The 14,995-nt window shown below is 37.1% G+C and overlaps 3 protein-coding genes across 5 annotated transcripts; 2 read left to right on the plus strand and 1 right to left on the minus strand.

Annotated features, from left to right (window-relative positions):
• Nucleotides 1–1,941: 1,941 nt before the first annotated feature.
• Nucleotides 1,942–5,535, plus strand: LOC104216007 (transcription termination factor MTEF18, mitochondrial). 3 transcript variants are annotated; one of them, XM_009765965.2, is made up of 2 exons: nt 1,942–3,831; nt 4,851–5,535. In XM_009765965.2, the coding sequence occupies exons 1-2, from the start codon at nt 2,119–2,121 to the stop codon at nt 4,887–4,889; spliced, it is 1,752 nt and encodes a 583-aa protein (XP_009764267.1). In that variant the 5' UTR covers nt 1,942–2,118; the 3' UTR covers nt 4,890–5,535. The 3 variants fall into 3 exon arrangements, with proteins under 3 accessions (XP_009764267.1, XP_009764268.1, XP_070022532.1); XM_009765966.2 differs by having other exon boundaries at nt 4,890–5,535; XM_070166431.1 differs by lacking the exon at nt 4,851–5,535 and adding an exon at nt 4,794–4,824.
• Nucleotides 5,536–7,278: 1,743 nt separating this feature from the next.
• On the minus strand, nt 7,279–7,785 carry LOC138872668 (serine/threonine-protein phosphatase 7 long form homolog). Its single transcript, XM_070151068.1, has one exon. It carries the CDS (start codon nt 7,783–7,785, stop codon nt 7,279–7,281), a length of 507 nt encoding a protein of 168 aa, XP_070007169.1.
• Nucleotides 7,786–11,288: 3,503 nt separating this feature from the next.
• LOC104216008 (putative late blight resistance protein homolog R1A-3) lies at nt 11,289–14,786 on the plus strand. The gene is made up of 2 exons (XM_009765967.2): nt 11,289–14,093; nt 14,337–14,786. Exons 1-2 carry the CDS (start codon nt 11,411–11,413, stop codon nt 14,363–14,365), a joined length of 2,712 nt encoding a protein of 903 aa, XP_009764269.1. The 5' UTR covers nt 11,289–11,410; the 3' UTR covers nt 14,366–14,786.
• Nucleotides 14,787–14,995: the final 209 nt, after the last annotated feature.

Here is a 14,995-nt window from a genome sequence, read left to right on the forward strand (position 1 = left end):
CTAGTATTTGATATAATGCTCAAATGAGCTGGAACCATGAACTCCTTCCTAATTTGTGTTCAATTTTGCTATATCCCTAAATAGATCGAAGTTGCTAAATTTTTTGAAATATTGTAGTAACTTAAGGAAAGTTCAAGGCGAGGCATGTTGGCTAAACTCCTCTTTTAGAATCGAACCCCACAATGTCCTGCAAGTCTCGAGTTGCTCATTATAAATTGATTGTTTTGAATAAGCCTTGTGTCAAAAGATATATGTGTTCAATATGTATTCCAAATATTATGGTTATGTTGTGTTACTATTTGAGAATGTGATTTAAGTATGGGTTGTGTGTTATTATGTTATGACTTTAAAACATTATTCTAATGAAAGCTATCATGTCGAATTGTGTAAAAAATCAAATGTGGCTAAGATCCTTATTTGCTCAAATATGTACTTAAAGTCTTGAAATGAAATGTTTGATGTTGACGATATGTGATGATGTTTAAAAGTGAAACAGTATGCATGAAATATGAAATACGGTCAACGTGCCAAGAATGATATTACATTTGTTGCCATTAGTGCCAATGAAACAAAAAGGAGTGTAAAAGTTGTTGAAATGAGCTGTGAATCCTCTTAATAATCAACACTTTGGGAGTATTGTTAGTCACCGAGCAAGGGTGGGTTGAAATGGCCTAACCCTGAAACTACGCATGTCGGTGTAAGAGTGGATTGTAACTTTCCCCCCTCATCTGGAATGAGATGATTGCTAGAAATGAGAGACGTCGATCCACACGATATTGTGGTGAGACGACTTAGCCGGTCGGATCGTGATCGGACGCCATGCCGCACACATGGTGGTGATTGTGCCTAAAATTGTGTCGAGATGATGATTGAAACTATGATAGTGATTGATGTCTCTGGGTGAGACGGCATATCCGATTGGGTCGTGATCGGACTCCGTGCTAAATCAAGGTGGTATATCAGTCCCAACCTAAAATAATGAAAATTTACTTGACACTTATCTTGTTCCTAACTTGATGTTTTAGTATTGCCTGAGGCTTCCATTGATCTATGACTGTTCTTCCTTGTATTGTTATCTGTTCTAATGAGAGGGTGTTTAGTTATACATACTAGTACTATTCCATATGTACTAGCATCCCTTTTGTGTGTGTGTGGGGGGGGGGAGAGGGCACTGCATCTTTAATGGATGTAGGTGGTCCCGCAACATGTGGCATTGATCATTGATAGTAGCACACCCTTTTCTCAGCAAATTAGCCCCACTTCATTCGGGGTCGTGTATCTTTTGTCCCACGTGTATTATGTTTTGAGGTATAGCCGGGGGCTTGTTGCCGGCATTATCATAGTATTCTTTGTATTCATAGAGGCTTCGTAAACACAATATGAGTTGTATATAGGTGTTGGAAAAGTCAAACTAGCCTTGTTATTTTTGAATCACTTGTTTCACTTCAACTATGAATGTGTATGTATTTTGAGACTATAAAATGAAATAACCAAGTGTAATGGAATTAGTGTGTTTGTGAATCCTGTTGGAATTAATTTATGAAATTTATCCTCTCTATTTATGGGTGAGTTGGGAAGAAGGCAATCCCACAAGCTTGCTCGGCCGTGTTATCTCGGTTGAGCGCCGATCGCGCTTCTCGAGGTTGAGGCGTGACAAATAAGTATTTTATATTTTATCAACAAAAAAAAGATGATATTTCGAAGTATAAAAGTCAAAATATATATACACTTTAAACTAAAGGAGTATATTATTATTATCTTAATTATTTAAAATAAAATCTACATAAAAGTATCAAATTCATCATATTTTATAATTAAAAACCAAGAAAAAATTCGTAGGAAATTATATTTTAAAAAACAAAAAAACTACTCGACTACTCAAATAGTGCATAGGGAAAAGCAAGGTGGACCCAATATACAAAATCTATAGTACAGGGACGAAATTGCACCTTTTTCAACTGTTCCAAAAGGACTCTCAAACCCACAGCGATGCCCTTGTGCAGTTCAGCAAGAAAAGCCGACAAACCCACCGGAAAGTGATCCCAATGTCCTCCGACAACACTCGCCGGAATTAACATTTTCCGACACTCTCTAAACCCAAAAACCCCAACTTCAGATATGCTCTCCCGTTCTAAAACCCCAACACTTCAATCTCTCTATGTCATTCTCAAGCTCAAGTTTTTCTCCACAAACACCAAAAACACACACCAAAAGCTTCCAACACTATACAAGATTCCAGCAAAATATAGGCCTCAAGCCATTTTACAAGCTCAAGAAGTACTCACTGATTACTTCCATAACACTAGATCCTTACCCTTCACTTTTGCTGAATACATTGGTAAAAACTCGAGATTTTCCCTTTTGGGTCTTGTTTCTAAAATCCCTTTTTCTCGTTCTTGTTTTCCCAATTCCATTCAAAGGTTCTTAAGGTACCATCCCATTAATGAATTTGAGTTTTTCTTTGAAAGCATTGGTGTAAATCATGTAGAAATTAGTCCTATGTTGCATACGAATAAATGCTTCTTATGTGAAGATTCTAAGGTTTTTGATGCTGCTTGTGCTCTAGCTTGTTTTGGTTTCCCTTGGAACAAATTGGGTATTTTGTATAAAGGGCAAGTTTCTATTTTTAGTAAAGAGCCTTGTGAACTGAGATATAGGCTTTCACTTTTTGAACAATATGGGTTTGGTAATGTTGCTGTTATTGGTATTTGCCTAGCTTTCCCGCACGTGTTGGGTGGGACTAGTGGTTTCCTTGACGAAATTGATATGCTGTTTGATGATTTGAAAAGGGTGTTTCTTGATTTTGATCTTGCCAGTGAAGTAGAGGGAAATGTGGATGCTTGGTTTGAGATTTGTAGGAAAGTTGCAATTTTTTATGAATTGGGTTGTGAGAAAGGGAAGATTGGTGAATTGATGGGAAGAAATAAAAGCATTTTTGTTGATTATTCTGAAGAGGTTTTGGCTCAAAAGATTGGGTTTTTCTGTAGACTGGGTGTGAGAAAAGCTGAGGTTGGACTTTTGGTTCTGTCGAAGCCTGAGATTCTGAGTTTTGATTTAGAAGATCGTGTGATTTCGACCGTAGGATTTTTGAAACATTTCGGGATGGGTGTAAATAAATTAAAATTGACTGCCCAAACATACCAATACATTATGGGTAGAAATAGAATAGCTAACGTACCTCATGTTTTGAGATCGTTGGATCTAAGTGAGTGGTTCTTTGACAGACTAAAAAATGGTGGTCATGGCCTGTTAGGTAGCTATGTTATTGGCAGTGTTGAAGACTTTGACGAAGATTATGCGGAACAATTGCAGAAAATTCAGGCATCCAGAACACCTGTTTATACCCGTCGAAAATTAAGTTTCTTGCATGGGATTGGCTTTGGAGAAAACAATCTCACAATGAAAGTATTGTCTCAGTTGCATGGTCCGGGTGTTGAGTTACAGGAACGGTTTGATTGCCTACTTTGTGGTGGAGTTAACTTTTCGACACTCTGCAGAATGCTTTCAGTGTCGCCAAAGATTCTGAACCAGAAAGCTCAAATTCTTGAACAAAAAATAAAATTTCTTTTCCTGGATATGGGGTTATCCCAGGACGAGCTTTGTGCTTTTCCAGCCTGTTTATGTTATGACTTGGAGAAGAGGATAATGCCCCGTTGCCAATTCCATAGGTGGCTTCGAGAACAGGATTGGTGTCCGTATGAATATTCTCTTGCAAGCATTGTTGCCACTAGTGATAAAATGTTTATGGATCGTATCTCTGACATTCATCCAGATGCCCCTAAAAAGTGGTTTGACTGTTTCTTGAAGGAAAAACACTCCACAGTTGCAAAGGTACATTAGAGCTCTAATTGTTTGCCAATTTTTAGATGATTATAAAGTGAAAAGATTTTGACTTGTACATTCTGCTTATTTATGCTTTGGATAGCTCATTGTGAGATTGTAAAAGCAATTACGTGGCTTGTGAATGAAACACAAGATGTAACTTCGATTGTTGGCATTATAATAAGAAAAGCAATTTTTGCCATATTTTGTCAGCAGATTGTTTGGGTCAATGCTGGCTTGAAAAAGTAAATTGGCGTCTTCAGTTTCGGACAATCAGAAGTATGAACTGTCCAATGGCTATAAGTTGTTTCCTTGTTTTTTTTTTTCATTTTTCAAAATAATAACAATTCAACCATGAACAAAAGACCGTTTCAGTACAAAAGGGCTGATGTCGATATCTTCTTGTATGATTGTGATGAAACATGTACCAAATCAGATTTTGTCTAACTGGATTCCCATGAATATTTTTTTTGGGTCCGTTTTCAGTTGTATCTTGAGGGCAATTAAGTGAGACTGTTTGGATACAAAGTAACTGCAGTTAAGTTGATCTGCCATTGTTCTTCCTTCAAGGCGAAGAAAAAGAAATCTAAAGAAATCAGAATACTGTCAATGTTATGGAATATTGAATGACTTCAGAACTACAAGACTACTGAAAATGTGCGTTTACTAAATACTAGTAACTGGAAAAGACCCCCCCACCCCCTACCCCACACACATACCAAAAATGAAATTAAAAGTCTTTTAGCATGCAACCTCACAAATCACAATATAGAGTCAGATACCACAAAGAGAATAATTTTATTGGTCTTTTTTAACTCTTTATATGGCCTTGCTTCAATTTTTTTCCATTTTTGGTAGTTGAGAATTTGACTGTTGCAGATTATCAACTTATGGTCTACTCTTTCATAAATGTTCTGGTTATCCACAATAAATTATACTCAGTTGTATGTCGTTATTCAATTTTTATTCAGTTAAAATAAATGGAAATTATGGGCATTTTAGTATAGACCTTTTGTTGCCTTCTTCAGCAATCTATGTCTCACCACCAGACCTCATTGGGTAAGTAGGTGGGTGTGTGATGGTAGAAGTGGGTTGGAGGAGCAAAGAAGAGAAGGAGATTCCTAAAATGCCCTCATTTCAGGAAGCAACAATATCGTAATTTCAGTTGGATCAGGGCTTGAATTCCAACTTCAGGCACAGCTTGAATGATTGGAAAGTGTACACCATGTCCTCGTTATAGCTTAAGCTTCACTGTGTGAAGGGCAATATGTGTAGCAGATGTTCACTATGTGAAGGGGCAAAATAAGGATAGCAATCACCTTTTCTTGCAACACTCATTTACCAAGCAAATCTGAGACCTCATACTAAACATTGTGGGAGTTAACAGGATAATGCAGAGGGTAACTAAGAAGCTGCTGTGATGCTGGTGCATAAAGGAGTGGGAACGTAAAGAATGAAGACATGGAGCTCTATCTGGTGAACTATTTGGAAGGAAAGGAACACAAGAATATACGAAAGGAAAAAATAAATATGTAATTTGCATATAGTACAAATATTTTTTGGTATAACATGGCTATTGCAAATGATACAGAGGCCATGATAGATTTTTTGAGTTCATTACATATCCAGCAGTGCCCCTTTGTAATATTTAACATTGCTGTACATATTTTTACAGCACCTTCTGGTTGCTGGATAATCAATATAATTACCTTTTGATGATAAAAAAAGTAAGCTAAAGAACTGTGACATGTCACATGTTAGAGGGCACCACATTGGTTGTTACATGGATATGTACATATATATAAGGTTTCTGGATATCCTACAAGCTACATGTGCAGTCATTATAGGTTCCTGTTAAGATTTGCTAAAGTTAATTTTCATGTTGTGTTCTCAAAGTTATAGAGCAGTTCACTTCTTTGTTACATTTTTGTCTTTGTTCTTGTTAATGCTAGTGCTAGACCAGCCACCATCTTGAGTTAAAAGCTTGCTGCTCCTGGCACGCTATTGCTCTATATTCTACCAACTTTGTAGAAGCATCTAATTGCACTGTATTCTACCAAAACACCTGCAATTCGCTAACATAACAAACTGGAAGCTCAGACTTGCCTTGGAAGTTGGAACTATATAACAATAACACCAGTAGTTGAGCTTGGAAATTTATAAATGAGAAAATATTGGAAATGAACTTCATATTGTCTGGTTGCAGAATAATGGAGTTAAAAGTACTATGAAAATGCTAAGTAGGAAATGTATGTAAGTCTTTCTTTCTTTGGCTTACATGTGATTGTTGAACCACCCTAGTTAATTCAATGTACTATATATACTCTGGAAATTTGTGTTTTCTTTTACTCTGTTATGCACACTAAAGTTACTGCCTAGATATTTATACTCTTTATGCATTTATAAATGTTTTTTCCACTGGTAAAAGTTCCTACCTTTTTTGCTCAGACAAGAATATACGCATGCTCAGGTAATGCTGCGGTACCAGCCGATATACGCATGCTCATCATCCATAAGATGGGCTTGAGGAGGTGGTGGAATATGGTCATGCCGCTGGTCCCAACTCTCGATTTGCGCCTCTAGCCATGCCTCATATGCCTGGTCAACCTTCGAACGATCATCTCGCTGGTAATGAGTCCTAACCCAAGCGGGCGGTGGAGGTACATGCTGCGGGTGACCAAACTGGCGAAGGACTCGCTCGGTGGCATGATGCTCGACAATATCGAGACATACTAACGGGACGGAAGAGCTCCACATAAGTCACCCGGTTGAGCAATAATCGGGCAAAATAACTATTAGCGCGTCGTTGTAGAGCGTCCAAATGAACTATCACGTAAAAACAGGAACTGTAAGTATATGCAACACATATAAATCCAGACCAAGTAAACTTAAGTATAGAATTACCTGCGTGTCCTCTAGCAAATCTAACAAATCTCTGCAATACGGGAGATAATATCGAGCCTCGTACTCGCGTCTGTATCCCCACCTCTCAACCCACCTCCTAGACAAAGGGAGAAACGATGGAGGTGGTGCATCCTGAGCTATGGGTAGTAGAGGTGGCTAAAACTGCAGGAACCGCTCCCAGGTCCAAACCTAATATACAATTTGGACGTAAAATCTAAGGTATATTTTTATGATGTATGTTATAATGAAGAGAGTATTTGATTATGTTTTCACATGCAGCAGCGGCATAAATCCTGCAACGTCTCGTTGGGTGCCTATGCATACCCGACATATCTGCTGGGACATGTAACCAAGAACAGCAACACCCCAGCTGTACTGAGGTAAATCATCTAGCAGCTCAAGATGATGAAGAAATCTCAAACTGACTAGGTTTCCCGAAGTGTTCGGGAAAAATACGCCTCCAAACATAAGCAGCAATAGTGACCTAGTGTACCACCTAATATGAAGCTTCGGTGTATCATGAGTAATGTCATCATGCATGGCCTCCAAATACTACCGGACGAGCGTCAACGAAATACGACTAGCCCCAACCAATACACCCTCATCCTTTGGCCGGCAACCGGTGAGCCGCTGCAAAGTCTTCGGGTACTGAGCTCCCGTATAATTTCTCATGCCTCGCGGCAAAGCAACAACAAGTCCATCAACCGGCAGCCTATAAAGGACCTCCACGTCCTGCAGCGTGATAGTGGCCTCGCCAATGGGCAAATGGAATGTGTGTGTCTCTGGTCGCCGCCGCTCTATCAAAGCCGTGAGCAACAACCAATCCAGCTGCAGCCGGCCGATCTCAATGATCCTATAAAAGCTCGTATTCTGCAGGAGTCTGACTACACGGGGATGGAGCTGGCGTTCCTTAAGAAAGTCCCAGACATTGTTTATTCTCCTAGAACGTAAAGTCTGGGCCAATAACTCCCCCTCCCATATGTAGGAAGACCTACGCTCGGACTGTAATTGTAGTAGCTCTAGGGAGGCAGGTCCCGGATGCAAAGGCGGAACCTTCATGACGACTACTGTAAATTGAACAAAATTAATTACATTATTTTTCTTTTCCATCAATACCTTGAATATTAAATTTTATTCGATTTTTTTACTATATTGTTAATTAGGTTGATACATTTTCAATATTATACTTTTATTTTTTATACGTTACTTTAATATGTTAGTTTTATTATTTTATATGTTTGTTAGTTATTCACCTATTTTTTACTACACATGATTTAATTATTAAATATTCATATTTTTGTTCCGGATAAAATTTTTGAGGCCCAGTAGCACCAATGTATCCTGAATTCTTATGTTCATGATGAGAATTTTTTTTTTGATTTTTCACTCAACATGTCTATTATTTTATATGTTAGTTTTATTATTGTATATGTTAGTTTATTATTGTATATCTTAGTTTTATTATTGAATATATTAGTTTTATTATTTAATATGTTAGTTTATTATTGTATATGTTAGTTTTATTATTTAATATATTTGTTTGTTTGTTATTGACTTATTTTTTACTATACTAAAATTAAATAATTAATTTTTATAACTATACAAGATTTAATTATTAAATAATTACATTTTGGTTCTGGACACAATATTTGAGGCCCAGCAACACCAATGTATCCTGAATTCTTAAGTTCTTACGTTTGTTGACTATAATTGCAGATAAATTTGTGTTTGAATATCAATTTTTTGACATATTTTTTGGAATAAGAGATACTTAAATGCTTTATTTCTATAACTACAAGGATACTATGTTAAAGAGCGCTACGTTTTACTACGCTAAAAGGTCGAGTACTCCTAAAAGGTCACTACATTACAAATATGAACACTACATTAGGCCACAAGATACCATTGCAGGGTATTAAGTAAAAAAATTATCTAGTTTACTAGTCTTTTAGCAAATTAATAATCTAAACCGGATAAAAATAACAAATCAATTTAATCATTAAACAATCACGAAATTACATATACCACAGTAAAAAGTAACTAATTAATATTTTTTTAACAACTAATAACAAATTATCTATTTTACAAATTATTTTACCACACTAATACTATAGTCTGGATAGAAAATAACAAATTAGTTAAATCGCAAAACAATCACCAAATAACATAGAGCACATAAAAAATAACTAATATGCATTTTTTATACAAGTTTTATCAAAAACTAAATCGGAATACCTCAATTTAAGGTTTTAGGAAAGTCGAAGAATTTGTAATTTTGAGCCGAAACAATCAACAACGTCCGATATAACTCCTTAGCTAGCACATGGGATCGGGAATCTTTACTTTATGTGGGACGGGTGGGCTCCACTCAAGCTTTTAGTGATTAAAAATGGAGGGGAGGGGCATATTATTTTTTAAATTTTGGAGGGGGGGGGGAGGGGTACCGTTCTGTTTTGGGGGAAGGGAAGAAGACGTTATATTTATATATATAGCGTATTTTGTTAAGACACTATAGTATAACGTCTTAACAAAAGACGACGCTATATTTTTTTGCTTTTTTAATTCAAATAACTGGCCAAACGACCGTTAAAGTATATCATCTTTTAAAAAGACGCTATATATATTTTGGTAACTAGCATTTTTTTCCATACATTTCGATCATTTGAGTAAAAAAAAAACACATTTTGATTCCGAATTCGAGGAAACAGAAAGATGAACAACTAAAAGAAATTAAGAAAAGGAGTAGGAAGAAAAGAAAGAAAGGACAAAGGGTAGTAAATTGGTATGTGCATCTAACGAGGCTCGATGCTGCATCTTTTATGTGGGGCTTCAGCACTTTAACCATGGCACCTGAAGTCAATTAGTGACTGTGTGTGCCGATCTCAAGTTATTAGAGCTTTACTATGTAAAATACATACATATATATATAATTTTACCTGAGCGTGTAGATGTCGTGGCGTGGCACCCCAAGCTCCTACATAGATCCGCCCCCTGCATTAATATTCGCTACTAGAAATTCGGCCAAAACTAACCGAAGTCGATCGGTTTTTCAAAATATTTTATTTTTTTACGAAACTGACAGAAGTCGGTCAGTTTTTTTTGGCGCAAAAATGGGGGAAACTATTTTAGCATCCCGCGAAATTTACTTTTTAAGAAATCGACCGAAATCGGTCGATTTTTCATATAAAATAAATTAAAATTAATATTCAAAAAATCGACCGGAATCGATCGGTTATTTCAGTTAGTCATTTTTAAAAATCGGCTGACTTCGGTCGGGTCGGTTATTTTCGCACGAAAATGCAATTAAAAAGTACAAATAAATTAAAAGAAAGTCTTAAACCAAAATGTACCAATAGTCTAGTGGTAGAATAGTAGAGTTCCAGACGGTACATTTTTTAATTACATAATTAAAACTACCGATCGATTCGGTCGGAAAATACCGACCGACTTCGGTTGGTTTTCTCGGCAGATTTTTTTTGGGTCGTTTGTGAAAAATAATTTACCGACCAAAATCAGTCGGAAATTGCGACCGACTTCGGTCGCTATTTTTTACCGACCATGCTAATTTCAACGGATTAAAGTCGATCAGAAATCGGTCGATTTTTTCAATTTTTCGACCGATTTCGGTCGGTATTTCTGGACGGTTTTAGGCAGTTTTCTAGCAGTAAATGTACTCTCTTTTAAACTTGTTTGTCTTTAAACAAAAATAAATTTAATATGTTAAATCTTTTTAAGAGCTAATGTATGAGAAATATTTGAATGATGTAAAATAGGATTAGATTCAAGTATTACATAAAATTAGAAAGAATGGAGGTTTTATATAGAAATATGATTCTAAAAGGTTGGATGTGAGGCATCGACGGATAAACAAAATTTGTTATCCAAGAGAGTATGTAATATAAGAATTAATGAAAAAGCTTACATATGCTAATGAACTTAATGAAAAGGCTCATATATGCCACTCGTAAAGGGGGTTGAAAGGTGAAGGTGATGGTAAGTGATGAAGGGTTTAGATGATGCAACGTGACAAAATCTAATATTAATAGGGTTCTATTAGTGAAAAATAACATATATGATCGAATAGTATAACGTTAGCGACATAAATATATGACACTTTTTAAGGAATGGCAGACCATTTCTTAAAGTTGGATGAACCTTTTCGGTTGTTAAAATAACACACTAGTAATACACGAAATTAACATATCCATGCGGCCATGCGTTTACTTTTCTATATGTTAGTCAAGAAAAAGACAGTAGTCTTCTCAACCCCTTCTCCTCTCTCTGCATCTCCACTCCGGCGTGCCTTGTCATTTATTTACTGTGAATTTTATTTATAGTAAAACATATGAAGGAATTAAGGTAGTAGATTTTAGTATTTCTTTGTTCAAGTGTCGTTATCCACATATGTGTGGTGTGGTGACGAAATTGAATTCCTCCTATGGTTTTTGAGATCTCCAATTAGACATAGACTTGAAATTCTTGCTATATTTTTTGAAACTGGGTCTGTTTTGGATAGAATTCTATTTGGAGGTTTTGTCACTATTCCCTTCTTTTGTAGTTGTGGTGGAGCTTTCTAGGGTCGCATTGCGCAATTAATCCTTGTGTTGGTGTTACTATACTTGCCCCTGATCTGAAAAGTGCTAGAGGTAATAAACCTTGGCAGATCCGTGAGTTGTTGAGAGTAATGGCTTATGCTGCCGTTAACTCTCTAATTCAAACTTTGGAGCTATTCCAGAGGACTTACCCAGCTATAATCAATGGTCAAGTTGCTGAGATGGTCGACTCCTTACGTGCTAATGCTGAGTATTTCCAAAGAATTCTTGAGAACACTAGCCACCAGAAGCATGAATATGAAAAAATCAAGGATTTGGAGGGAGGGATGAGAGCTGCGGTGCAACATGCTGAAGATTTGCTTGAATCAAATATTGTTGGATTTTTGAGAGAGCGGTACAATCAGCAAAAAGAGAAGAATAATGGGGCCAAATGGACTATTCAAGATGAAGCTAGGGTTCTGCTTCGGGACTTGCCTCAAGTAATGGACAAGATTGATGCAATAAGGAAAGACTTGGCGCAGGTTATGGAGAGTAGCACCTCCACGATCAATGCCAATGGCCCTAGCATTAGACAGGATCATTTTGTCAAACCAGGAGATTCTTCGTCTCCGAAGCGTGATTCTACTGTCCTCCTACAGGAAGCTACGGTGGGTTTGGATGATGCCTTGACAGAGATTACTAATCGTCTACTTGGATCAGCTTCTGAGCGGGAAGTTATTACTATTTTAGGGATGGGCGGATGTGGGAAAACAACGCTTGCCAAAAAAGCTCAGGATGATCTATCAATCATGTCTCGTTTTGACATCCAAGTGTGGGTTACAATATCTCAGGAATATCACTTGAGAGAAGTGCTGCTAAGCCTTGTATGTTCTGTTGCAGGGAATAAGTTTCAAGATATGAGTGACGACCAGTTAATGGAGAAGGCATATAGAGCACTGAAGGGTCGGAAGTATCTTATTGTAATTGATGATGTTTGGAGTACAAAAATCTGGGATGTGATGGCAAGAACTCTTCCCAATGACAACAATGGGAGTCGAATCATTTTGACTACGAGGCTTAAAGATGTAGCTGAGTATGTGAACTCTGATATTCCTCCTCATGAAATGATGCCGTTGAGTTTAAATGACAGCTGGAAGTTACTTTGCGATAAGTTACTCGTGGAAGACCATACTTGTCCTTCTGAATTGCAGGAAATTGGGAAGAAAATAGTAGGAAAATGTCAAGGACTCCCTTTAGCAATTCTGGTGGTTGCAGGGCATCTCTCAAAAGTTGGCATGACGAAAGAAAGCTGGGCGACTGTAGCTAAAAATGTGAATAAAGTTGTTACAAGTTATCCGGATAAATGCCTAGCAGTACTTGCTATGAGTTACTATCACCTGCCTATTCACTTGAAACCTTGTTTCCTCCATTTAGGAACATTCCCCGAGGATCATGAGATTGATGCTTGGAGATTGATCCAATTGTGGGTTGCAGAGGGGATTCTAAAGAGTAGCAAGTTAAGAAGCCTGGAAGAAGTAGCACAGGATTGTTTGGAAGATCTGGCTAGTCGAAATTTGGTAATGGTCACACGGAGGAAGCTCAATGGTCAGATCAAAAGATGCGGTATGCATGATCTGTTGCGGGATTTGAGCGTGAGTGAAGCTGGAAAAGAAAAGTTTTTGAATGTGATTAGGAATATTAATCGAGCTCCTAATTTTCCAACACAGAATTGTAAGGTTCCTCGGTTTAGTTTGCATGCTCACTTCTCATTGGAAAAGTTTTCAGACTTATCACAGGGTGTGCGGTCCTTGTACATTTTCAAGCAACTTCTTGGGCCGACTGGAAGAACTGCAGGATTCAAAGCTTTAAGAGTGTTGGTTTCCATTCCTAGGCCTATTTTCAAGTACCGCCATCGCTTAACATCAGATTCAGCTTTCTTGAGATACCTTGAGATTCATAGAGGCAATGATTTCACTGAATCACTTCCATATTTGTATAATCTGCAAACCTTTATTTTTAAGCATGATAAATTAAAGTGTGATGCAGTTATAACTTTACCTGACTATATCTGGAATATGAAGCAGTTGAGGTACATCCATATTCAACATTGCATTCATTTACCCAATCCTCAAAGTATTTCAAGCGCCAATGTGGTAGACAGTAAAAGTGATTTGGGTCTGCAACATCTACAGGAGTTTTCGCGTCTATGTTTTGCTAGCTGTACAAAGGAGGTACTTTCTTGCCTTACTAATCTAAAGAAGTTGAGGATTGCTAATATTCAAGAAGACATCAATGGTCTTGAGGGAACACCTGGCAGCCTATTCAATCTTGTCTACTTAAAGAAGCTTGAATCGCTCTACCTGTCTTGTGAGATGTGGGAGCTCTCGTCTCCCCTTGCGGACAGTTGTTCTTTCCCAATATCTCTTAAGAGGTTGACCATATTCAGTGCTAGGCTTTCGTGTGAAGACATGACAGTTCTTGCGAAGTTGCCAAACCTCGAAGTGCTCAAACTCAGATGGGTTGAATTCAGACCTTCAGTATGGAAACTAAATGATGAAGATCAGTTCAAGCAGCTAAAGTTTCTCCTACTTGTTGATAACACATATATAAAGCAGTGGGAGGCTAGCAGTGTTAACTTCCCAAATCTCCGACGCTTGGTGCTCCATCAAATCAGGAATCTGAAGCGAATCCCTCTAGCCTTTGCAGAAATTTGCACCTTGGAGTCAATTGAGTTGTATATGTGCCCCTGGAATCTTGAGAAATCAGCAAAAGAAATTCAAGAGGAAGTATCTTCTATTGCGGGGAACGATTGCCTTCATATTGGCATCTATAATGGTAAGTTTCAAATTTCAATTTGTGTCAAAATAATACTTAGAGTGCTTCTTATTTACTTTTCTTTGCTCCTGAGATGTATCTATATGTTTCTCCAAACTAATTATTCAGGTTACATTTCTCACAATATGCTGTTTTTTTTAAAACTTTTACTATTAGTTTCTCTGCCAAGCATTATGTGATTTCTTTGCTAATTAATAATGTTGAAAACGAAGAAGAATTATTGGTTTCTCTTCTCCTATGCAGATTATCACACTTATAAAAGACGCGTTTGAATCGCTTTTGCTTCCATCAAGTAACATGAAGCAATATCAGTCCCGATGATTTCACGTTAAAATCAGAGTGGTTTCTCTCTATGCTCTTCTTACTGCTATAACATTTTAGGATTGTAGTAGTAACTGTGTTTCTCTCTTTTATCCTTCTTCCTCTTCTAACGATTTAACTCTCCCTTTGTTCTTTGAACTTTTCACTCTTCTTATTTGTAGCCTAAATCTCCTTAGACTTCATTTTGAGATGTACTAATTTGTAGTATTAATCAGATATGCTAGCTATTTTAATTAGCTCTCCTTCCTTTTTCACTCTTTCTATTTGTAGCTCCTTAGACTTCAACTTTGACATGTACTAAGTAACTTTTATTGATCAGATATGTTATTGCAGCACATACTGCAATCTTCTCTTGTGTTAGAATCTATTTTTCTTTCCTTTGTCTCTTGGTCCAAATAATTGTTAACTGCCCTTCCCCTCTAAATTTTTTTGTGGTCAATTTGCAAGTAGCCTCTGATCTTCAGTTAGTTCCTTCTTTCTTTTACTTATTCGCACTCTAATAAACCAGGAGATGAAATATATCTTTTTGGATCTTTCATCTTCCCTTTTCCAGCTTCTGGCTAAAGCTATGGCGACACATT

The sequence above is a fragment of the Nicotiana sylvestris genome, chromosome 1, assembly GCF_000393655.2.
Source record: "Nicotiana sylvestris chromosome 1, ASM39365v2, whole genome shotgun sequence".
NCBI lineage: Eukaryota > Viridiplantae > Streptophyta > Magnoliopsida > Solanales > Solanaceae > Nicotiana > Nicotiana sylvestris.

What these genes read in the sequence shown, in the direction of transcription:
- LOC104216007 (XM_009765965.2), top strand. Translation starts at nt 2,119, where the DNA reads ATGCTCTCCCGTTCTAAAACCCCAACACTTCAATCTCTCTATGTCATT. An exon ending in AACACTCCACAGTTGCAAAG is followed by an intron (nt 3,832 to 4,850) that starts GTACATTAGAGC and finishes TGCCTTCTTCAG; the next exon opens with CAATCTATGTCTCACCACCA.
- LOC138872668 (XM_070151068.1), bottom strand. Translation starts at nt 7,785, where the DNA reads ATGAAGGTTCCGCCTTTGCATCCGGGACCTGCCTCCCTAGAGCTACTA.
- LOC104216008 (XM_009765967.2), top strand. Translation starts at nt 11,411, where the DNA reads ATGGCTTATGCTGCCGTTAACTCTCTAATTCAAACTTTGGAGCTATTC. An exon ending in TCATATTGGCATCTATAATG is followed by an intron (nt 14,094 to 14,336) that starts GTAAGTTTCAAA and finishes TCTCCTATGCAG; the next exon opens with ATTATCACACTTATAAAAGA.